The following is an 18,652-nucleotide window of genomic DNA, read 5'->3' as shown; positions in this document are numbered from 1 at the left end:
GATTTGAGTCGAATATCATGGGTCCTCCAGCAAGACAATGACCAAAAGCATACATTTAAAAGTACACAGGAATAGTTGAAAAAGAAAAAATGTACTGACAAAATGACCAGTGTAGCACCCACAACTCGGCCTGCAGTCCCTCTCTCCCTGCAGAGACACCAGTGTACTCACCGCCGAGGCTCCCATCCTGCTGCTGCCCGGGGTGTGTGCACTCCTAGCAGGTCTCCAGGCACTGTGCTTAGGGCGTGCGCACACACACACTTACTTTTTCTTAAAGGGGCCATGCACGTCCCTCTAAACTAAAGTGTCCCCAGCTAATAGCTGGGTTCACTTACTATTTAAAGTGCCTCCTCCAGCATGGAGGTGCCTGTGCAATGTTGTGAGTTTGTTCCTAACACGCTTGTCAGTTCTCAGGTCCAAGTACTTGTTTCCTAGCCTGCTGCACCCATCTGTGCTTTTTTTAATGGCAGCCAAGTCTGCTGAACCCACCAGTGATTTCCTCAATGGCTGCTGAGCCAGCTGCACCCGTCAGTTGTCACCTCAATGGCTGCCGAGCCAGCTGCACCTATCAGTTTTCACCTAAACGGCAGCTGAGCCAGCTGCACCTGCCAGTGCTCATCTCTCTGTAAGACTGTCCTGTCTGCATCTGCGGTTCCTGTCATCTTTTCTGCCCGTGCTCACCTCAACGGCTGCTGAGCCAGCTGCACCTGTCAGTTGTCACCTCAATGGCTGCCGAGCCAGCTGCACCCATCAGTTCTCACCTCAACAGCAGCTGAGCCAGCTGCACCTGCCAGTGCTCATCTCTCCGTAAGACTGTCCTGTCTGCATCTGCGATTCCTGTCATCTTTTCTGCCTGCCTGCATCTGTTGGACATTCCCCCGGACCATCCCAGCTACCCTTCCTTAGGGGTCAGCTGCCATCTACCCAAGGTCGTTCCTGGAGTAGCACCTGGATCATCTCCCTTGTCTATCCCAGACCTCGGTGTCATTGGCTGCTGCATGTTCATGGCCAGATTGGGTGAGGCTCCTATAAATCAATTCAAAAGTGGTACACAGTACCTCAATGTACTATAGGGTCAACTTTACCCATTCAAGAGGCGCACGTCCTATCCAAGGAGACCTTCTTGGAAAAATTTTCAAGATCCAAAAACACAAAGGAACATGGCCTCATATGTCGGTGAAAAAAAAATCTCACATTTATTCTACTTTCTGTGGCGACGTTTCAATCCAATGATCCAATGTTCCTTTATGTTTTTGGATTTTGGGTGAGGCTCCTAGTCAGGTCCCTCCAGGTCTTCCTTGGGCTTTAGCACAGTGGTTCCACCACCCAACCAGCAATGAGTCCTGACCTCAACCCCATTGAAAATCTTTGGGGTGAGTTGAAATCTGCCACTGGAAAAAAGAACCCTGCAAACATTCAAGAGCTTGAATAAACTGCAAAGGAAGAGTGGGAGACAATACCAGCTAAGAAGTGCATGAAGGTTATAGATGGCTACAAGAAGGAGGTTGTCATCAATGCCAAACGGTGTGCAACCAAGTATTATTTATGGGTGTATTTATTGCTGCACATGCTGTGTATTCTATTTCTTCTTTGAAATTACAACAGGTAAATTGAAAAACAATGCTTTATTGTTACATTACTTTGAACCACTGATTAAAAAAATCCTGATGATATAACTTTTGTACATTTCCATTTATTTCTGAAGATATTGTACAGTCTATGAAAAAAATGAAGGGGTGCTAATAATGGTGACCAGCACTGTACATTATAGTTTTCACAGCTGGGAAGAGCAAGCAACTGATGGCAACAACAGCAGTAATAGCGTCTTAGGTCTCTTAAAGGGAACCTTTCAGCATGTTCTACATACAGTACAGACCAAAAGTTTGGACACACCTTCTCATTTAAAGATTTTTCTGTATTGTCATGACTATGAAAATTGTACATTCACACTGAAGGCATCAAAACTATGAATTAACACATGTGGAATTATATACTTAACAAAAAAGTGTAAAACAACTGAAAATATGTCTTATATTCTAGGTTCTTCAAAGTAGCCACCTTTTGCTTTGATGACTAATTTGCACACTCTTGGCATTCTCTTGATGAGCTTCAAGAGGTAGTCACCGGGAATGGTTTTCACTTCACAGGTGTGCCCTGTCAGGTTTAATAAGTGGGATTTCTTACCTTATAAATGGGGTTGGGACCATCAATTGTGTTGTGCAGAAGTCTGGTGGATACACAGCTGATAGTCCTACTGAATAGACTGTTAGAATTTGTATTATGGCACGAAAAAGCAGCTAAGTAAAGAAAAACGAGTGGCCATCATTACTTTAAGAAATGAAAGTCAGTCAGTCTGAAAAATTGGGAAAACTTTGAAAGTGTCCCCAAGTGCAGTGGCAAAAACCATCAAGCACCACAAATAAACTGTCTCACATGAGGACCGCCCCAGGAAAGGAAGACTAAGAGTCACCTCTGCTTCTGAGGATAAGTTTATCTGAGTCACCAGCATCAGAAATCGCAGGTTAACAGCAGCTCAGATTAGAGACCAGGTCAATGCCACACAGAGTTCTAGCAGCAGACACATCTCTACAACAACTGCTAAGAGGAGACTTTGTGCAGCAGGCCTTCTTGGTAAAATAGCTGCTAGGAAACCACTGCTAAGGAAAGGCAACAAGCAGAAGAGACTTGTTTGGGGTAAAGAACACAAGGAATGGACATTAGACCAGTGGAAATCTGTGCTTTGGTCTGTTGAGTCCAAATTTGAAATCTTTGGTTCCAACCACCGTGTCTTTTTGCGATGCAGAAATGGTGAACGGATGGACCCTACATGCCTGGTTCCCACTGTGAAGCATAGAGGAGAAAGTGTAATGGTGTGAGGGTGCTTTGCTGGTGACACTGTTGGGGATTTATTCAAAATTGAAGGCATACTGAACCAGCATGGCTACCACGGCACCTTGCAGCGACATGCTATTCCATCCGGTTTGCGTTTAGTTGGACCATCATTTACTTTTCAACAGGACAATGACCCCAAACACACCTCCAGGCTGTGTAAGGGCTATTTGACCAAGAAGGAGAGTGATGGGGTGCTACGCCAGATGACCTGGCCTCCACAGTCACCAGACCTGAACCCAATCAAGATGGTTTGTGGTGAGCTGGACCGCAGAGTGAAGGCAAAAGGGCCAACAAGTGCTAAGCATCTCTGGGAACTCCTTCAAGATTGTTGGAAGACCATTCCTGGTGACTACCTCTTGAAGAGAGAATGGCAAGAGTGTGCAAAGCAGTCATCAAAGCAAAAGGTGGCTACTTTGAAGAACCTAGAATATAAGACATAACTTCAGTTGTTTCACACTTTTTTGTTAAGTATATCATTCCATATGTGTTAATTTATAGTTTTGATGCCTTCAGTGTGAATGTACTATTTTCATAGTCATGAAAATACAGAAAAATCTTTACATGAGAAGGTGTGTCCAAACTTTTGGTCTGTACTGTATATACATAGTGGTGTGGATTTGCAGGCACACAATACATTTTTTTTAAATATCGAAAGGTGCAGTTATGAGAAATCTAGTGTAGAAGCCATATGTAAATTAGGTTGGAAGTGCACTGTGGGTGTGTCAGTGCACTAGGAATAAGCAGTGCAAGTCCACTGACACTCCCCCAAGGCACTTCCAGCTTGATTGCATATCTTTGGCTTCTATTGTAGATTTATCATGACTGTCACATCATATACCTACATGTATATTTTTTTAATAGGGAAACAAACATTACACAGCTATAGAACTACTTCCATATGTAATAATATGTTGACTAGTTCCTTTAAGACACTAGCCACTGTCAGGTATTGCAGTCTCTATTTGACATTTGCAGAAATGGTCAAGTCTCCAATGCTAGGATATCAGGACACATGCTACACCTCCCTACTTTAAATTCAACCCTAGGGTCTCGATTCCCTTACAGATCCTTTCTCAAGATATGTTGTTGCTTGCACCCTTTGAGTGGTCAGTGGTCACTGGTTCCAATTTTTTATCAGCACTGACTCTCTATGCCGACCCCTGGCTGCCACCTCCACTGCTCCTCTTTGGCCTTGCACCATTACCATTTTAACCCAGCTCTGAATAACTCTTCCTGCAGACAATATAAAACACAGGAAAATAGTCCCCTTTAAAAGAGTTCATTATGTTTGTGGTCACACCCCATGTTAATAGGAACCAAAAGTTCAATAAACAGTTCATGAACTTCATGTAGGGAGCACTATATGGTGTCAATATACTGTATGAAGGACTATGTGGGGCCATTATACAGTATGGAACATGTTTTGGGGCCATTATAGTTTATGGAGCACTATATGGGGCCATTATACTGTACGGATCATGTTTTGGGGCCATTATACTTTATGGAGCACTATGTGGGGCCAATATACTGTATGAATGACTATGTGGAGTCATTGTACAGTATGGAGCATGTTATGGGGCCATTATACTTTATGGAGCACTATGTGGGGTCAATATACTGTATGGAGCATTATGCGGGGCCATTATACCGTATGGAGCATGTTGTGGGGCCATTATACTGTATGGAGCTCTATGTGTGGCCATTATACTGCATGCAGCATGTTGTGGGGCTATTATACTGTATGGAGCACTATGTGGGGCCATTATACTGTATGGAGCACTTTTTGTTGCCATTGTACTGTATAGAGGGTTTAGTGTGGATTACAGTTGGAGAATCATACTGTGATTGGGGGGGTTAAGGGAAGGGGGTACAATAGGGTCATCAGATTCATAACATGCATGTGGAGGGTACTGTAGAGGAACTCACTGTGGGGGGTATCATACTGTGTTTGAGGGCATTTTTGTTTGCATCATACTTTATTATCTGTACTATTCAAGGTTTTTATCCTTTGCTATTACATTAAGCTAGGCCATTGGGTCATATGTTTTTTACTGTTCTTACATAACATATTATTTCATTCCAATATTTTATTCTAAGATCTATTAATTAAAATGTACTTTGTCGGAAAACCCCTTTAAGTTTATTTCCATATGAAAAAGTTAATTGTTATATTTGATGATAAGGAAAAACTTCCTCAATTGTACAATTGTAGACATATTTTAAATAAATATCAAGGTTGGCCCTTGACTTTGTCCAAGCTTTTAATTTTGTCCCTCTGTGTATTTGAGTTTGACATCCCTGCGCTACAACAAATGTCAGGTGGTGGATTCTCCCCATCATGATGTGCATATGGGTACACCGATAAATATCCAAGTTTTGCCAGTATATTTAACAGCAACAACCACATATACAATATACCATACAAGAGACTGTACATGTCAAGCAAAGTCAACTCAAACATGGCATACAATGCTTCCTGTGTAGTAGGATTACTATTGCAATGTGTAATCAGAGTCTTTTGCCAAGTTCAACTTTTCTTGCCGGCTCTACTTGTGCCTCGACCAATTTGATATAGCAATGGATGGGGAGGTGAAAGCTGTCGGATCCACACTGATTGGACACTGGTGGCACATCCTACCTATAGGCCACCTATAGGCGATTCCAGCAGTTATTTAAGATATAATTATACCTAATATCAGTAAATTAGTGTCATGCTATTTCCATTGTTTCCATACAAATTAAATAAAGGTTGAACACACACATCTGGTTTTCCTTTTATGCCTTTACGAGATATCTTTTAATTACAAAATGAATTTTTATCTTTCTGAGCAGAAGACAATTCTGTATGAATACGTAAAACAATCAGAAATTCTCTTTTAACTAAAAATAAAATCCAGATCGGAATATACTTTTCTCTTCTGTCCAATCACTAATCAGCCAACACACATATCTTTACAAAGAAGGAACGTGCGTGCAGCCTGTCAAACCATTACATGGAATAGAACGGTATCTCTTCCTCAAGTGACATCAAGCGACATTTCGCTGAGAAATAGAAGGCAGTCGGTGCCATTGTGAAATGAACTGGGTAATGTACTTAGAAAACTGATGCAAAACGGTGTTCAGAGCTGTATTTAAGAGCGACGTAACGAGCTGTCGAGCATTAGATACGCAACACTGACTTAAAATGGTTTACTTACAACAGGGAAACAAATATTGGAATGACTTCAGAAAACTGTCGACGTAGAAAAGGAGAAAAAAAAGACTAAATAAGAAGAAAGATGGAAAGGAAGAGAAAGAAAAAGAAATAAAAAGAAGGAAACATCATAGATAGATTGTAATTAAAGGATACATAGAAATAAAAAATAGACATATCATGATGTAGATAGAGAAAATATGATGAGAGTTGAATAGTTAAAGCAAACCTGTCAGCTGTTTTGGCTGCTATAAAGGTACCATTACACTAAACGATTTACCAACGATCACGACCAGCGATACGACCTGGCCGTGATCGTTGGTAAGTCGTTGTGTGGTCGCTGGAGAGCTGTCACACAGACAGCTCTCCAGTGACCAACGATGCCAAAGTCCCCGGGTAATCAGGGTAAACATCGGGTTACTAAGCGCAGGGCCGTGCTTAGTAAGCCGATGTTTACCCTTGTTACCATTGTAAATGTAAAAAAAAAAAAACCACTACATACTCACATTCCGGTGTCTGTCACGTCCCCCGCCGTCACCTTCCCGCACTGACTGTGTCAGTGCCGGCCGGCCGTAAAGCAGAGCACAGCAGAGCTGACTTGACTGTCAGCGCCATCCGGCCGTAAAGCAGAGCATAGCGGTGATGTCATGACATCACCGCTGTGCTCTGCTTTACGGCCGGCCGGCGCTGACACAGTCAGTGCGGGAAGCTGACGCCGGGGGACGTGACAAACACAGGAATGTGAGTATGTAGTGTTTGTTTTTTTTTTTACATTTACAATGGTAACCAGGGTAAATATCGGTTTACTAAGCGCGGCCCTGCACTTAGTAACCCGGTGTTTACCTTGGTTACAAGTGAACACATCGCTGGATCGGCGTCACACACGCCGATCCAGCGATGACAGCGGGAGATCCAGCGACGAAATAAAGTTCTGGCCTTCTAGCTCCGACCAGCGATGTCACAGCAGGATCCTGATCACTGCTGCATGTCAAACACAACGAGATCGCTATCCAGGACGCTGCAACGTCACGGATCGCTATCGTTATCGTTCAAAAGTTGCTCAGTGTGAAGGTACCTTAAGATGCGGCCACTGCCTTTCAGGGCTTATGTACAGCATTCTATAATGTTGTAGATAACCCCAGATCCGACCTGCAAGATAAGAAAAAGAAGTTTTATTATACTCACCCTGGAGGGCGGTACGGTGCGGTCTGGTCTAATGGGTGTTGCAGGTCTGGGTCCTCCCATCTTCTTGTGATGCCGCCCTCCAGCTTGTTTCATCCCTCCCCGGCATCACGCTCCTACGCAGGCCTACTTCTCTGCCTTGTTGAGGGCAAAGTACTGCAGTACGCAGGCCGTGGGCATCTTTCCCGGCACCTGCGCACTGCAGTTCTTATATATATATCTATATATATATAGATAAATGGATAATAGATAGATAGAAGGAATGAAATAGATAGAAAGATAGATATTGGATAGATAGAGGATTTATGATAGATTATAGATAGAGAATAGGTAGATGATAGATAATAGATAGATGAAAGATAGATCGCTAGATCGATAGATCGCTAGATAGATAGATAGATATATAGATAGATAGATAGATAGATAGATAGATAGAGGATTGATAGAGGATAGGTGATAGATTATGTATAGATAGATAATAGATAGATAGATAGATAGATACGATAGATAGAGGATTGATAGAGGATAGATTATGTATAGATAGATAATAGATAGATGATAGATAGATAATGGATAGATAGATAATAGATTATAGATAAATAGGTAGATAATAGATAATAGATAGATCGATAGAGAAAAAGATATATAAATAGATAGAGGATATCGATTTGTTCTGTTACTTTCCTTACCTTATACTGTACAATACATTTCCATTTTTAAAAATTCTCAGAAGCTTGTTGTCGGTTGTGACATCATGGAAGTTTGCACCTTTTTCATTAGCAAAAAATAAATCGGGTTTCCAAATAGAATCCAACATCGAAGGATCCAAATCCAAGGAGTCATCCGGGTATTCACTATATGACAGTCTTGGGTCGTTCCATTGCTGTCTCAAAAAAATGTTCACTCGGTAGTCCTATAACAGTAGTGAGCTGAGAGTTATTATATTAGAAGAACTGAGTTATTGGCGCAGAAGTGACAACTTAGTGTTCCCTGTTAGAGGCCAACAATATATTACAATTCTATGCAGGAGTCTCTACAAGTCAAATACAGACAAGTAAAGCAAACTTACAGATACTCTTTCAGGAATACTATGTAAAAATATTATGGTCCACTAAACAAATGTAAGGGCTTTTCCAACATATGTCATATGACAACTTTCATAAATTGCTGTCTGAGCCACAGCATTTCAGAGAAAACACGCTTTAAGTAAGTGACTATGTATCTCAGATGACTGGTCTGAGGCAGGACCCTGGCGGCTTTCCCTTGTCCCACTCCCCTAGACTAATAGGTCTCTCCGTTGTCACACACATGGGAGAAGATCTATCAGAGCAGAGCGAAGAGAAGCCGCTGAAGACCTACCTCCAACAAGTCATCCGAGATTCATAATCCCGGGCCGTGCAGATTTACACATTTTTGCACAAATTGTGACTTTTTGGGGTCTCATTTACGATTGGAGCTACTTAAATTACTAACTATCTTTGTCATTTACCGTATTTTTGGTCTCCCAATTTGTCAAAGAAAATATTGACTGAATAAAATAAAAAATTAAAAAGGAGGTTAGCAATTTTGTCAGTAAGATTTCACATGCCGCTACTGCACATCATAGCTGGTAGTTCATTTTTAAACTCTTCCTGCTAATCTCATTTTATTTTTTATTTTTTTTTAACTCTTGAGCAACCACTATAACATTTTCTCAACATGTACAGCGCAGGGGTTAAAGACATTTTTGCAAAAGTCCAGACATGTACATGTAATGCCCTTAAGTTGTTGTGTATGTCCCTTTAAGATATAGCACTGTTAGCGGCTACCTCATTATGTTTGCACAATGTTCACGTTTCCTTTTGCAGATGATGTACCTTAAAATCCAGTACACAGAAGTGGGTTAAAGGGAACCTGTCACCCCGTTTTTTCAGTATGAGATAAAAATACCATTAAATAGGGCCTGAGCTGTGCTTTACAATAGGGTATTTTTTGTCCACTGATTCCCCACCTATGCTGCCGAAATACCTTACAAAAGTCGCCGTTTTCGCCTGTCAATCAGGCTGGTCTGGTCAAAAGGGCGTGGTCAGAGCGCTGTTTCTCCCCCACATCTTGTTTATCTTCCCGTTGGTGGCGTAGGGCTTCTCGCATGCACAAGTGCCGAATCCACTGCGCAGCTGTAGAAAAAGAGCGCGATCTGCTATTCAGCGGTTTATCGGTGGGCGCGGCCATCTTCCTGAGGCCGCGTGTGCGCAGATGGAGTGTCCTGCTTCCCGGGGCTTCAGGAAAATGGCTGCGGGATGCCACGCGTGCGCAGATGGAGATCACGGCGGCCATTTTCCTGAAGCCGATTTCGCCATTTTGACCAGACCAGCCTGATTGACAGGCGAAAACGGCGACTTTTGTAAGGTATTTCGGCAGCATAGGTGGGGAATCAAGGGACAAAAAATACCATATTGTAAAGCACAGCTCAGTCCCTATTTAATGGTATTTTTATCTCATACTGAAAAAACGGGGTGACAGGTTTCCTTTAAATATGCATAAAGTGATGCACTTACCATGTTCTGCTACCAGGAGATTACTAAAGAGTTAATAAGTCAACCCTTTATGTACCTGCATTACTATACTGGAAAATACCTGTGCTTGCTGCATTGGAATTGAATCTGTGCTGAATCATCGTTTGTCTGGATTTACCTGTGTTTTGTATGTAACAAGTAAACCTTATCAATAGCCTATTGGCCTTTCTGTGTTTCTGGACAATCGGGTGCATTACATATCATCACACTACCAGGAAACAGCAGTGAATACAGTGCACCCTGGCGTCATGAACTACTTTTCTTTTTCTTTTGTTCCTGCCATAGCGAGGTGGTAACATTCGCACACCACATGGTGCATGTCCTATGGCAGAGTAGTGCATCACCGGCTCATTGAAGCTCAGAAACACAGGTAACGATCAAAGCAGAGGTTGTCAGCTGTATATTATAGCTGAGATCTTCCTATACTGGCTGTGATCAGAGAAATCACAGATCGCGGCCACTTAAACCTTTACCTGCCATGGTTAATAGTGGCCATAGCATGTAGGTTGTTGTGAAAGGGAGGAGGCTTCCTCTTTCACTCCAGAAGTACCACAGTTATGTGATAATTGGGAGGCAATGGTTGCTATGGCAACCTAAGGCAAACCAATGGCCTCTAGGTCAGCTACAGCGGCCTGTTAGGTCCTGCCACTGTAAAACCCACAGGACTAGTACTCAGGGTATTAAACCTGCATTCAGACAAGTGAAAAAAGTCCCATAGTGAGACTAAGTAAAAAAAATATAACCACAGCATCCGTGTGCGGTACGTGTTTTACACGGACCCATTTACTTTAATGGGTCCGTGTGATACGTGCGCTCCCACAAACACTGACATGTCTCCGTGTTTTCCAAACAGACACACGGTCCGTGAAAACACGCTGACATGTGCAGAGACACATTGATTTTAATGTGTCTACGTGAGTCAGTGTCTCCGGTGCGTGAGGAAATTGTCACTACACGTACCGGAGCCACTGACGTGTGAAACCGGCCTTAACCTAAAAGTCCAAAGGGTCATAAAACAAATCTAAAAATCACTGAGATTGTAAAAAATCTCAGAGTTATAGCCACATACAGTAACATATGTCAGAATGGAAAATTCTGTGTGGTCTAGACTGAAGTACTTTTCTGACATAAGTTATGCCACTACATTGCAATAACTTTTGATGAATTTTCCCACACAAACATGAGGAGAAGATACAAACTCTGTGCAGATGTTTTCCTTGGTGGGATTAGAACCCAGGACCCCAGCGCTGAAAAGCTACAGTGCTAACCACTGAGCCACCGTGCTAACCACTGAGCCACCGTGCTAACCACTGAGCCACCGTGCTAACCACTGAGCCACCGTGCTAACCACTGAGCCACCGTGCTAACCACTGAGCCACCGTGCTAACCACTGAGCCACCGTGCTAACCACTGAGCCACCGTGCTAACCACTGAGCCACCGTGCTGTCCTTATCCTTAAAAAGGTATGAGAACAGAAAAAAGCCATCTTCATTCATAAACAGCAACACTCTTTGGGTGTATTTGCCATTGCATTTATGTAAATATGTCTGACATGTAATGCACGCATATGAACATGAGTGGCGCTGTTTATGTGGAAATCAAACTATTAAAAACTTGTCGCATTTGTAGACTGTGAGAATCATCTGTAGGTTTAATTATAGCATGGTAACAAAAATGAGGAATATTGCAGTGTCAGAAATGTAAGAGTCTTGGGGCAACTATATATAATATATAGCAGAAAACTCATTCCTGCTCTTGTATTAATCTACATTTTTCTGCCATAATTCTAGATATAAAGGCAGCAGTGTGCATAGCATAATTTCCCATTTGTGTAGTGGACCATAACACTGAACATCAGATACTCAATGGTTACAGAAATGACTAAACTAACTTTAAAAAAAACACATTATTTTTGTATTAAAACCTGAAGAGTATCACATTGCGTTCATAGCGTACAGAAATCCAGCATTGGCGAATTCCACGAGACAACAGACGCTGATAGCCTCCACTCCAGCAATGCACAATGAATAACCATAATTCATTTGCTATGAAGAAATGATGCATTGCAGTTTTGGGAACAATGGTGTCGCAATGAGTTGATGGGTTTTTAAATGGCCTCCATATGCCATATGGTATGTAGATCAGTGAAAAATAGATGCGGTTATCCCAGTAATGCCAAAATAGATCAATCAAATCACTGGATCCCTTTCCGGTTCCTAAGCTTGGAAAGTGCAGGCTTCATTGAACTCTGATACAGAGCGAGGATTTCTTATTGGCGGTGCGCTCTAATTTACTGTTGTGTCCATATGGAATTGCAGTCTTGTTGTGACTCGCTGTTTGGAACTGCAAATTATGTATTCAAATTTGCTGGAAATTGAGTTAATAGCTTAGAATTTTCTTAGGATTGCAAAAACACATATGTATTCTTACTACCAGATGCATAAATTACTTTTCTGTGTGATAATTCAATTTTAGAAACTCTATATAAACAATGCTAGACCAGAGCAGGTACAGGTGCAAAAATGCAAAACATCTGCCCCGCAGCAGCGAGGAACGTACTTTATTCAGGAACACGTCCAAATTCACACAGTCCATCTTTCCCAGGACAGTCTAGCCTGAATTACTGCATTAAACGTGTTGACCGGTCTTAAACTACAAGTCTGCAGTTGCTCTATGTGACTGCAGACTTGTGAATACTCACATCGGGAGCATTGCACGCTCTGAAGATTCTCTGGTGCTGGCCCCCGGAGAGGGCGATCATATGACCACAAGTATGGCATACTCTCAGACACATTCTGACTAGATGAGCGCGGCACCGCTTAATACAAGTCTATTGAGCATGGCTGGACACAGTCTAGTCGGAATATGGCCGGGAATATGCCAATCACATACTTGCGATCACATGATCGCCCGCTTCTAACTCCAGAGAATCCTCACAGCACGAAGTGCGGGTGATGTGAGGAATCACAAGTATGCAGTCACATGGAGTGAATGCAGGCTTGTAGTTTAAGACCGGACAACTCCTTTCAGACTGGATTCACAAGTTCTCGATATTGATGCATTTTTTTCTCTAAAGGGACTCTGTCACCTGAATTTGGCGGGCTCTGTTAGTGGTCCGAAGGGCGATGTTTTCTGTTCTTTCATGCACCCCTTTCTTTCCCGCTGGCCGCAATATTGTCTTGAATTTGATTAGGTTTCCTCCGTAATACACGCGTGCGCAATGCAATCTCGCCTTGCGCATGCGCAGTATGCTTTGCCCAACTGTGGTCAAGGCCGAAAAGCATTAGTGCGCAGGCGCGGCGCACTATGTCCCGGAAGTCTTTCGCTGTGTTCCGGGACACAGTGCGCCGGCGCATGCGCACTAATGCTTTTTGGCTTTGCCCGCAGTCGGGCAAAGCATACTGCGCGTGCGCAAGGCGAAATTGCATTGCGCACGCATGTATTACGGAGGAAACCTAATCAAATTCAAGACAATATTGCGGCCAGCGGGAAAGGAAGGGTTGCATGAAAGAACAGAAAACACCACCCATCGGACTGTAAACAGAGCCCGCCAAATTCAGGTGACAGGTTCCCTTTAACAAATTGCACCTGAGAGCCATTTGATCGTTAAAGAGAGTGTCTGGATTGTAATTTTTTTTTTTTAGACAAAAGGCTTTGAATAGATTTAACAAAAAAAATAAAAGAAGCAGCACTCATACTTGAATATTAAGGTTAATATTGCGTCATTATTTTTTTCACCCAATCTGAGCCTTTTGTAAACCTATATTACTTGCCAGACAACTCATTTACAGGGAATCTGTCACCAGGTTATTTCCACCTAATCTGAGAGCAGCAAAATGTAGGCACAGAGACCCTGATTATAGTGATGTGTCACTTACTGGGTTACTTGCTGTAGTTTTGAAAAAAATCACAGTTTTCTCTGCTGCAGATTTAGCAGTTGAATGCTAAGCATAACCCAGTAACCCCGCCCACACCACTGAATGATAATCTCCTGCTGGTAAAACAGTGATTTTATCACTAGAGGACTTGAAAATCTGCTGTTAGGTAGTCCTCCATATTCATGACCTCTATATAACTTCGCCCCCACCACAGATTGTCCAAACTGCCAGGCCAATCAGTGGTGTAGGTGTGGTTACGGGGTTATGTCGAGCTCAGCATTCAGAGAACTGCTAGATCTGCACAGAGAAAACTGTGATTTTAGTAAAATGCTAAAAATACATGAGCCTGCATCAAGGTCAAAATGTTCACAGTTCCTGAGCCTGCATCAAAGTCATGGAGCCGACATATGAAGCACCAGTACGTCGTATGTCCGTATGGGATTAAAGAGCTTTGCCTCATGACTCATGATATAGAATCAAACCAAAATCTTCATTTGTATACTGCTGTTTCATCATAATAATTAGTGATGAGCGAATATACTTATTACTGTCGAGATTTCTCGAGCACGCTCGGGTGTCCTCCGAGTATTTGTTAGTGTTCGGAGATTTAGTTTTCCTCACCTCAGCTGAATGATTTACAGCTATTGGCCAGCATAAGTACATGTGGGGGTTGCCTGGTTGCTAGGGAATCCCCACATGTAATCAAGCTGGCTAATAGCTGTATTTCATTCAGCTGCGGCAACGAAAATTAAATCTCCGAGCACTAAAAAATACTCGGAGGACCCCCGAGCGTGCTCGTGAAATCTCGAGTAACGAGTATATTCGCTCATCACTAATAATAATGCATCTTAATGGATAAAGGGTGCTACAAAGGAATTAGCCATAATCTTATTTTAATTGGTAGCAATGAAGCCTTTGTTCTTATTGAGTGGTAAGGACTTGTATCTGGATACTGCATAAAGTGGATTAACCTAAAAACTATCCTCCTATCCTAATCCATAATGGGAACCTGTTAGGTTGTAAATACTGTATAATTAATAGACTTCATATGACAGATCAGGAGGAGCTGAGCAGATTGATACATAGGTTAGTTGGAAAAGATTTGACAGTGAGCACTCATCCTCATGTTATTCTATGGGGCCTTGCACATGTCCAATTTTTTCCTCAGACCAAGTCAGTCCGAGGAAAAAAATCGCAGCTGCATGATTTGTCTCCAAAAATTTGATGGCACTTCCCCATCCACCTACTGTATATTGGTCCATGAAAAAAATTGCACCGCAATTGACAACAGAATACGGTCCGATGTTCACGAACTGACATTATAGAAGAAGCCAAGAACCTTTTTTTCTTCTCTCCACCTCGGAGAAAATCAGATCACACTCTGATCAAACGCCGATCAGCATGTGATTAGTATAATCAAACCGATTTTCTCGGATGTGGAGAAAACAGTCGTGGGCTTTAGCCTAACTGGTATTTTACTCACTGAAAACCCTGTTCTTTCTGGGCGGTCCTAATAAATGGTTGACAGCTATTGGCTAAATGTTTAAAAATGACTGATTAGTACTGTCCCCATGGCTCCTAAGCCCAAAATGAGCAATGATGTCAATGGTTCAAATACAAGTTACACTAAATCTTTTCCTACAAAACTATCTCGCAACCTGCTCAGCTTCTGCTTTATATCATGCCTGCTATAGAGTGACAGGTACACTTTAAGGACTTATTCTAAGTACTGGTGCTGTGTAATACCGTCACTATCGCACACTAAGCTGCCATTCAATCCCACATGGCTGATACCACCAGAAGGAAGAAATTTGATAAATATGTGAAATTAAACCCTGGTATAGTCATTTATCCTCAAGATCCCTGGTGGCATTTAAATGATTGATATACAAAAAACTATGCAGATTCCACTACTTAATTATTTTATTAGATTGGCTTTTCTACCTACTATATTGATTTTCATATCATTAAAATTTATAGATACCAAATCTGGTATAAAGCAATTTAATCAACTTTCAAATGCTATCTAGGATCAACCAGGAAAGTATATCTACTGAAAGTAGATCATGTAACCGGTCTGGGGAGACCTCACTGCTATAATAGACATTAATTTTCTTTTTTTCTTTTTTTTTACTTCTCCCCCAAAAACATTCAAAGCATTGAATTAACTTCAAAAGGGTTGTCATATCCCAGACATAACCATTAATATGATTTTCTTCTTCAGTGGTTACTACAGGAAAAAGTCAGTGGTACCTGCAGCAATTCAATTGAATGATGGTCCGTTCAAAATACGTGATTAATATAAGCTTGTATGTGTCCTCAAAGGGAATTTGTCACCAGGTTTTTACTACCTAATCGGATAAGAGCATAATGCAGGAATAGACATCCTGATTCCAATGATGTATCACTTACTTTACTGGCTGCAGCAATTGTGATACAATCAGAGTTTTTAGATGTAACATGTAGCGGAGCTGAGAAAGATAACCTCACCCACACTAGGCTCTCTGTGTACATTGTATATTGACAGTGAGCTACTTATCTCAGGAGGGGGTGTGGTCAGAAGACTTGGCAGCAAGTCCCAGCAATGATAATGTACTGGTGATAAAATCTTCATTGTAAGTAGACAACAGCACACAGCCTAAAAAAGTAACACATTGCTGAATTCAGTATCTTCAGATTACTTAGCAAAAAACCTGCTGACAGATTCCCTATAAAGGAGTTTTAAAAAATTTAGAGAGAATGGTTTAGGTAAAAAAAAAAACTATTCCTCGTGTCTTCAGCCACTTCTCTACTTCTCTAGCTATCCAACTTTGATGGTCCTCTGTTATGACCTAGTGGTCAGGACAATAATGGACCTGGTGGTTAAGAGCACACGGAATGACCTGATAGTCACTGATAATAAAGGACGAGCTCTGGGACATGGGAACTCTGCTGACCGCAATCCCTAATCCTATCACCCACACTAGAAATAGCCGTGGATTGCTCCTAACGCTCCCTATGCAACTCGGCACAGCCTAAGGAACTAGCTAGCCCTGAAGATAGAAAAATAAAGCCTACCTTGCCTCAGAGAAATTCCCCAAAGGAAAAGGCAGCCCCCCACATATAATGACTGTGAGTAAAGATGAAAATACAAACACAGAGATGAAATAGATTTAGCAAAGCGAGGCCCGACTTACTGAACAGACTGTGGATAGGAAAGGTTGCTTTGCGGTCAGCACAAAAACCTACAAAAAGACCACGCAGAGGGCGCAAAAAGACCCTCCGCACCGACTCACGGTGCGGAGGCGCTCCCTCTGCGTCCCAGAGCTTCCAGCAAGCAAGACAACAATAAAAATAGCAAGCTGGACAGAAAAATAGCAAACCAAAGAAAAACAAGCAGGAAACTGAGCTTCTGCTGGGAAGACAGGTCACAAGAACGATCCAGGAGTGAACTAGACCAATACTGGAACATTGACAGGTGGCATGAAGCAAAGATCCCAGTGGAGTTAAATAGAGCAGCCAGCTAACGAATTAACCTCGTCACCTGTGGAAGGAAACTCAGAAACACCCACCAGAGGAAGTCCATGGACAGAACCAGCCGAAGTACCATTCATGACCACAGGAGGGAGCCCGACCACAGAATTCACAACAGTACCCCCCCCTTGAGGAGGGGTCACCGAACCCTCACCAGAGCCCCCAGGCCGACCAGGATGAGCCAAATGAAAGACACGAACCAGATCGGCAGCATGAACATCAGAGGCAAAAACCCAGGAATTATCTTCCTGACCATAACCCTTCCACTTGACCAGGTACTGGAGTTTCCGTCTCGAAATACGAGAATCCAAAATCTTCTCCACCACATACTCCAACTCCCCCTCAACTCAACCGGCGGTTAGCGAAACGTTGAGCCTTCTCCTGGGACAATGTCAAATTGTCCACCACATGAGTCCAAATCTGCTGCAACCTATCCACCATAGTATCTACACCAGGACAGTCCGAAGACTCAACCTGCCCTGAAGAGAAACGAGGATGGAAACCAGAATTGCAGAAAAACGGCGAAACCAAAGTAGCCGAGCTGGCCCGATTATTAAGGGCGAACTCAGCCAACGGCAAAAAGGACACCCAATCATCCTGATCAGCAGAAACAAAGCATCTCAGATATGTTTCCAAAGTTTGATTAGTTCGTTCGGTTTGGCCATTTGTCTGAGGATGGAAAGCCGAGGAAAAAGACAAATCAATGCCCATCCTAGCACAAAAGGATCGCCAAAACCTCGAATCAAACTGGGAACCTCTGTCAGAAACGATGTTCTCCGGAATGCCATGCAAACGAACCACATGCTGGAAAAATAATGGCACCAAGTCAGAGGAGGAAGGCAATTTAGACAAAGGTACCAAATGGACCATCTTAGAAAAGCGATCACAAACCACCCAAATGACCGACATCTTTTGAGAGACGGGGAGATCCGAAATAAAATCCATAGAAATATGCGTCCAGGGCCTCTTCGGGACCGGCAAGGGCAACAGCAACCCACTGGCACGAGAACAGCAGGGCTTAGCCCGAGCACAAGTCCCACAGGACTGCACAAAAGAACGCACATCCCGTGACAAAGACGGCCACCAAAAGGATCTAGCCACCAAATCTCTGGTACCAAAGATTCCAGGATGCCCAGCCAACACTGAACAATGAATCTCAGAGATAAGTCTACTAGTCCATCTATCAGGGACAAACAGTTTCTCCGCTGGGCAACGGTCAGGTCTATCAGCCTGAAATTTTTGAAGCACCCGCCGCAAATCAGGGGAGATGGCAGACAAAATGACCCCCTCTTTGAGAATACCCGCCGGCTCAGGAACACCCGGAGAGTCAGGCACAAAACTCCTTGACAGGGCATCAGCCTTCACATTCTTAGAGCCCAGAAGGTACGAAACCACAAAATCAAAACGGGAGAAAAATAACGACCATCGAGCCTGTCTCG

The 18,652-nt window shown here is 42.7% G+C and overlaps 1 protein-coding gene across 2 annotated transcripts in view; it reads right to left on the bottom strand.

Moving 5' to 3' along the window:
* GLRA2 (glycine receptor alpha 2) overlaps nt 1-18,652 on the bottom strand; it is a 277,822-nt gene that overhangs the window by 150,293 nt on the left and 108,877 nt on the right. For both annotated transcript variants that reach the window (XM_069761037.1, XM_069761038.1), the window contains exon 4: nt 7,957-8,180. In XM_069761037.1, coding sequence (XP_069617138.1) covers nt 7,957-8,180 — 224 coding nt within the window. The remainder of the gene's footprint in view (nt 1-7,956; nt 8,181-18,652) is intronic.

Source organism: Ranitomeya imitator, chromosome 3 (assembly GCF_032444005.1).
Source record: "Ranitomeya imitator isolate aRanImi1 chromosome 3, aRanImi1.pri, whole genome shotgun sequence".
NCBI classification, from domain to species: Eukaryota; Metazoa; Chordata; class Amphibia; order Anura; family Dendrobatidae; genus Ranitomeya; species Ranitomeya imitator.
Note: the sequence above shows the minus strand (reverse complement) of the source record. Positions and strands in the feature narration are given on the sequence as shown.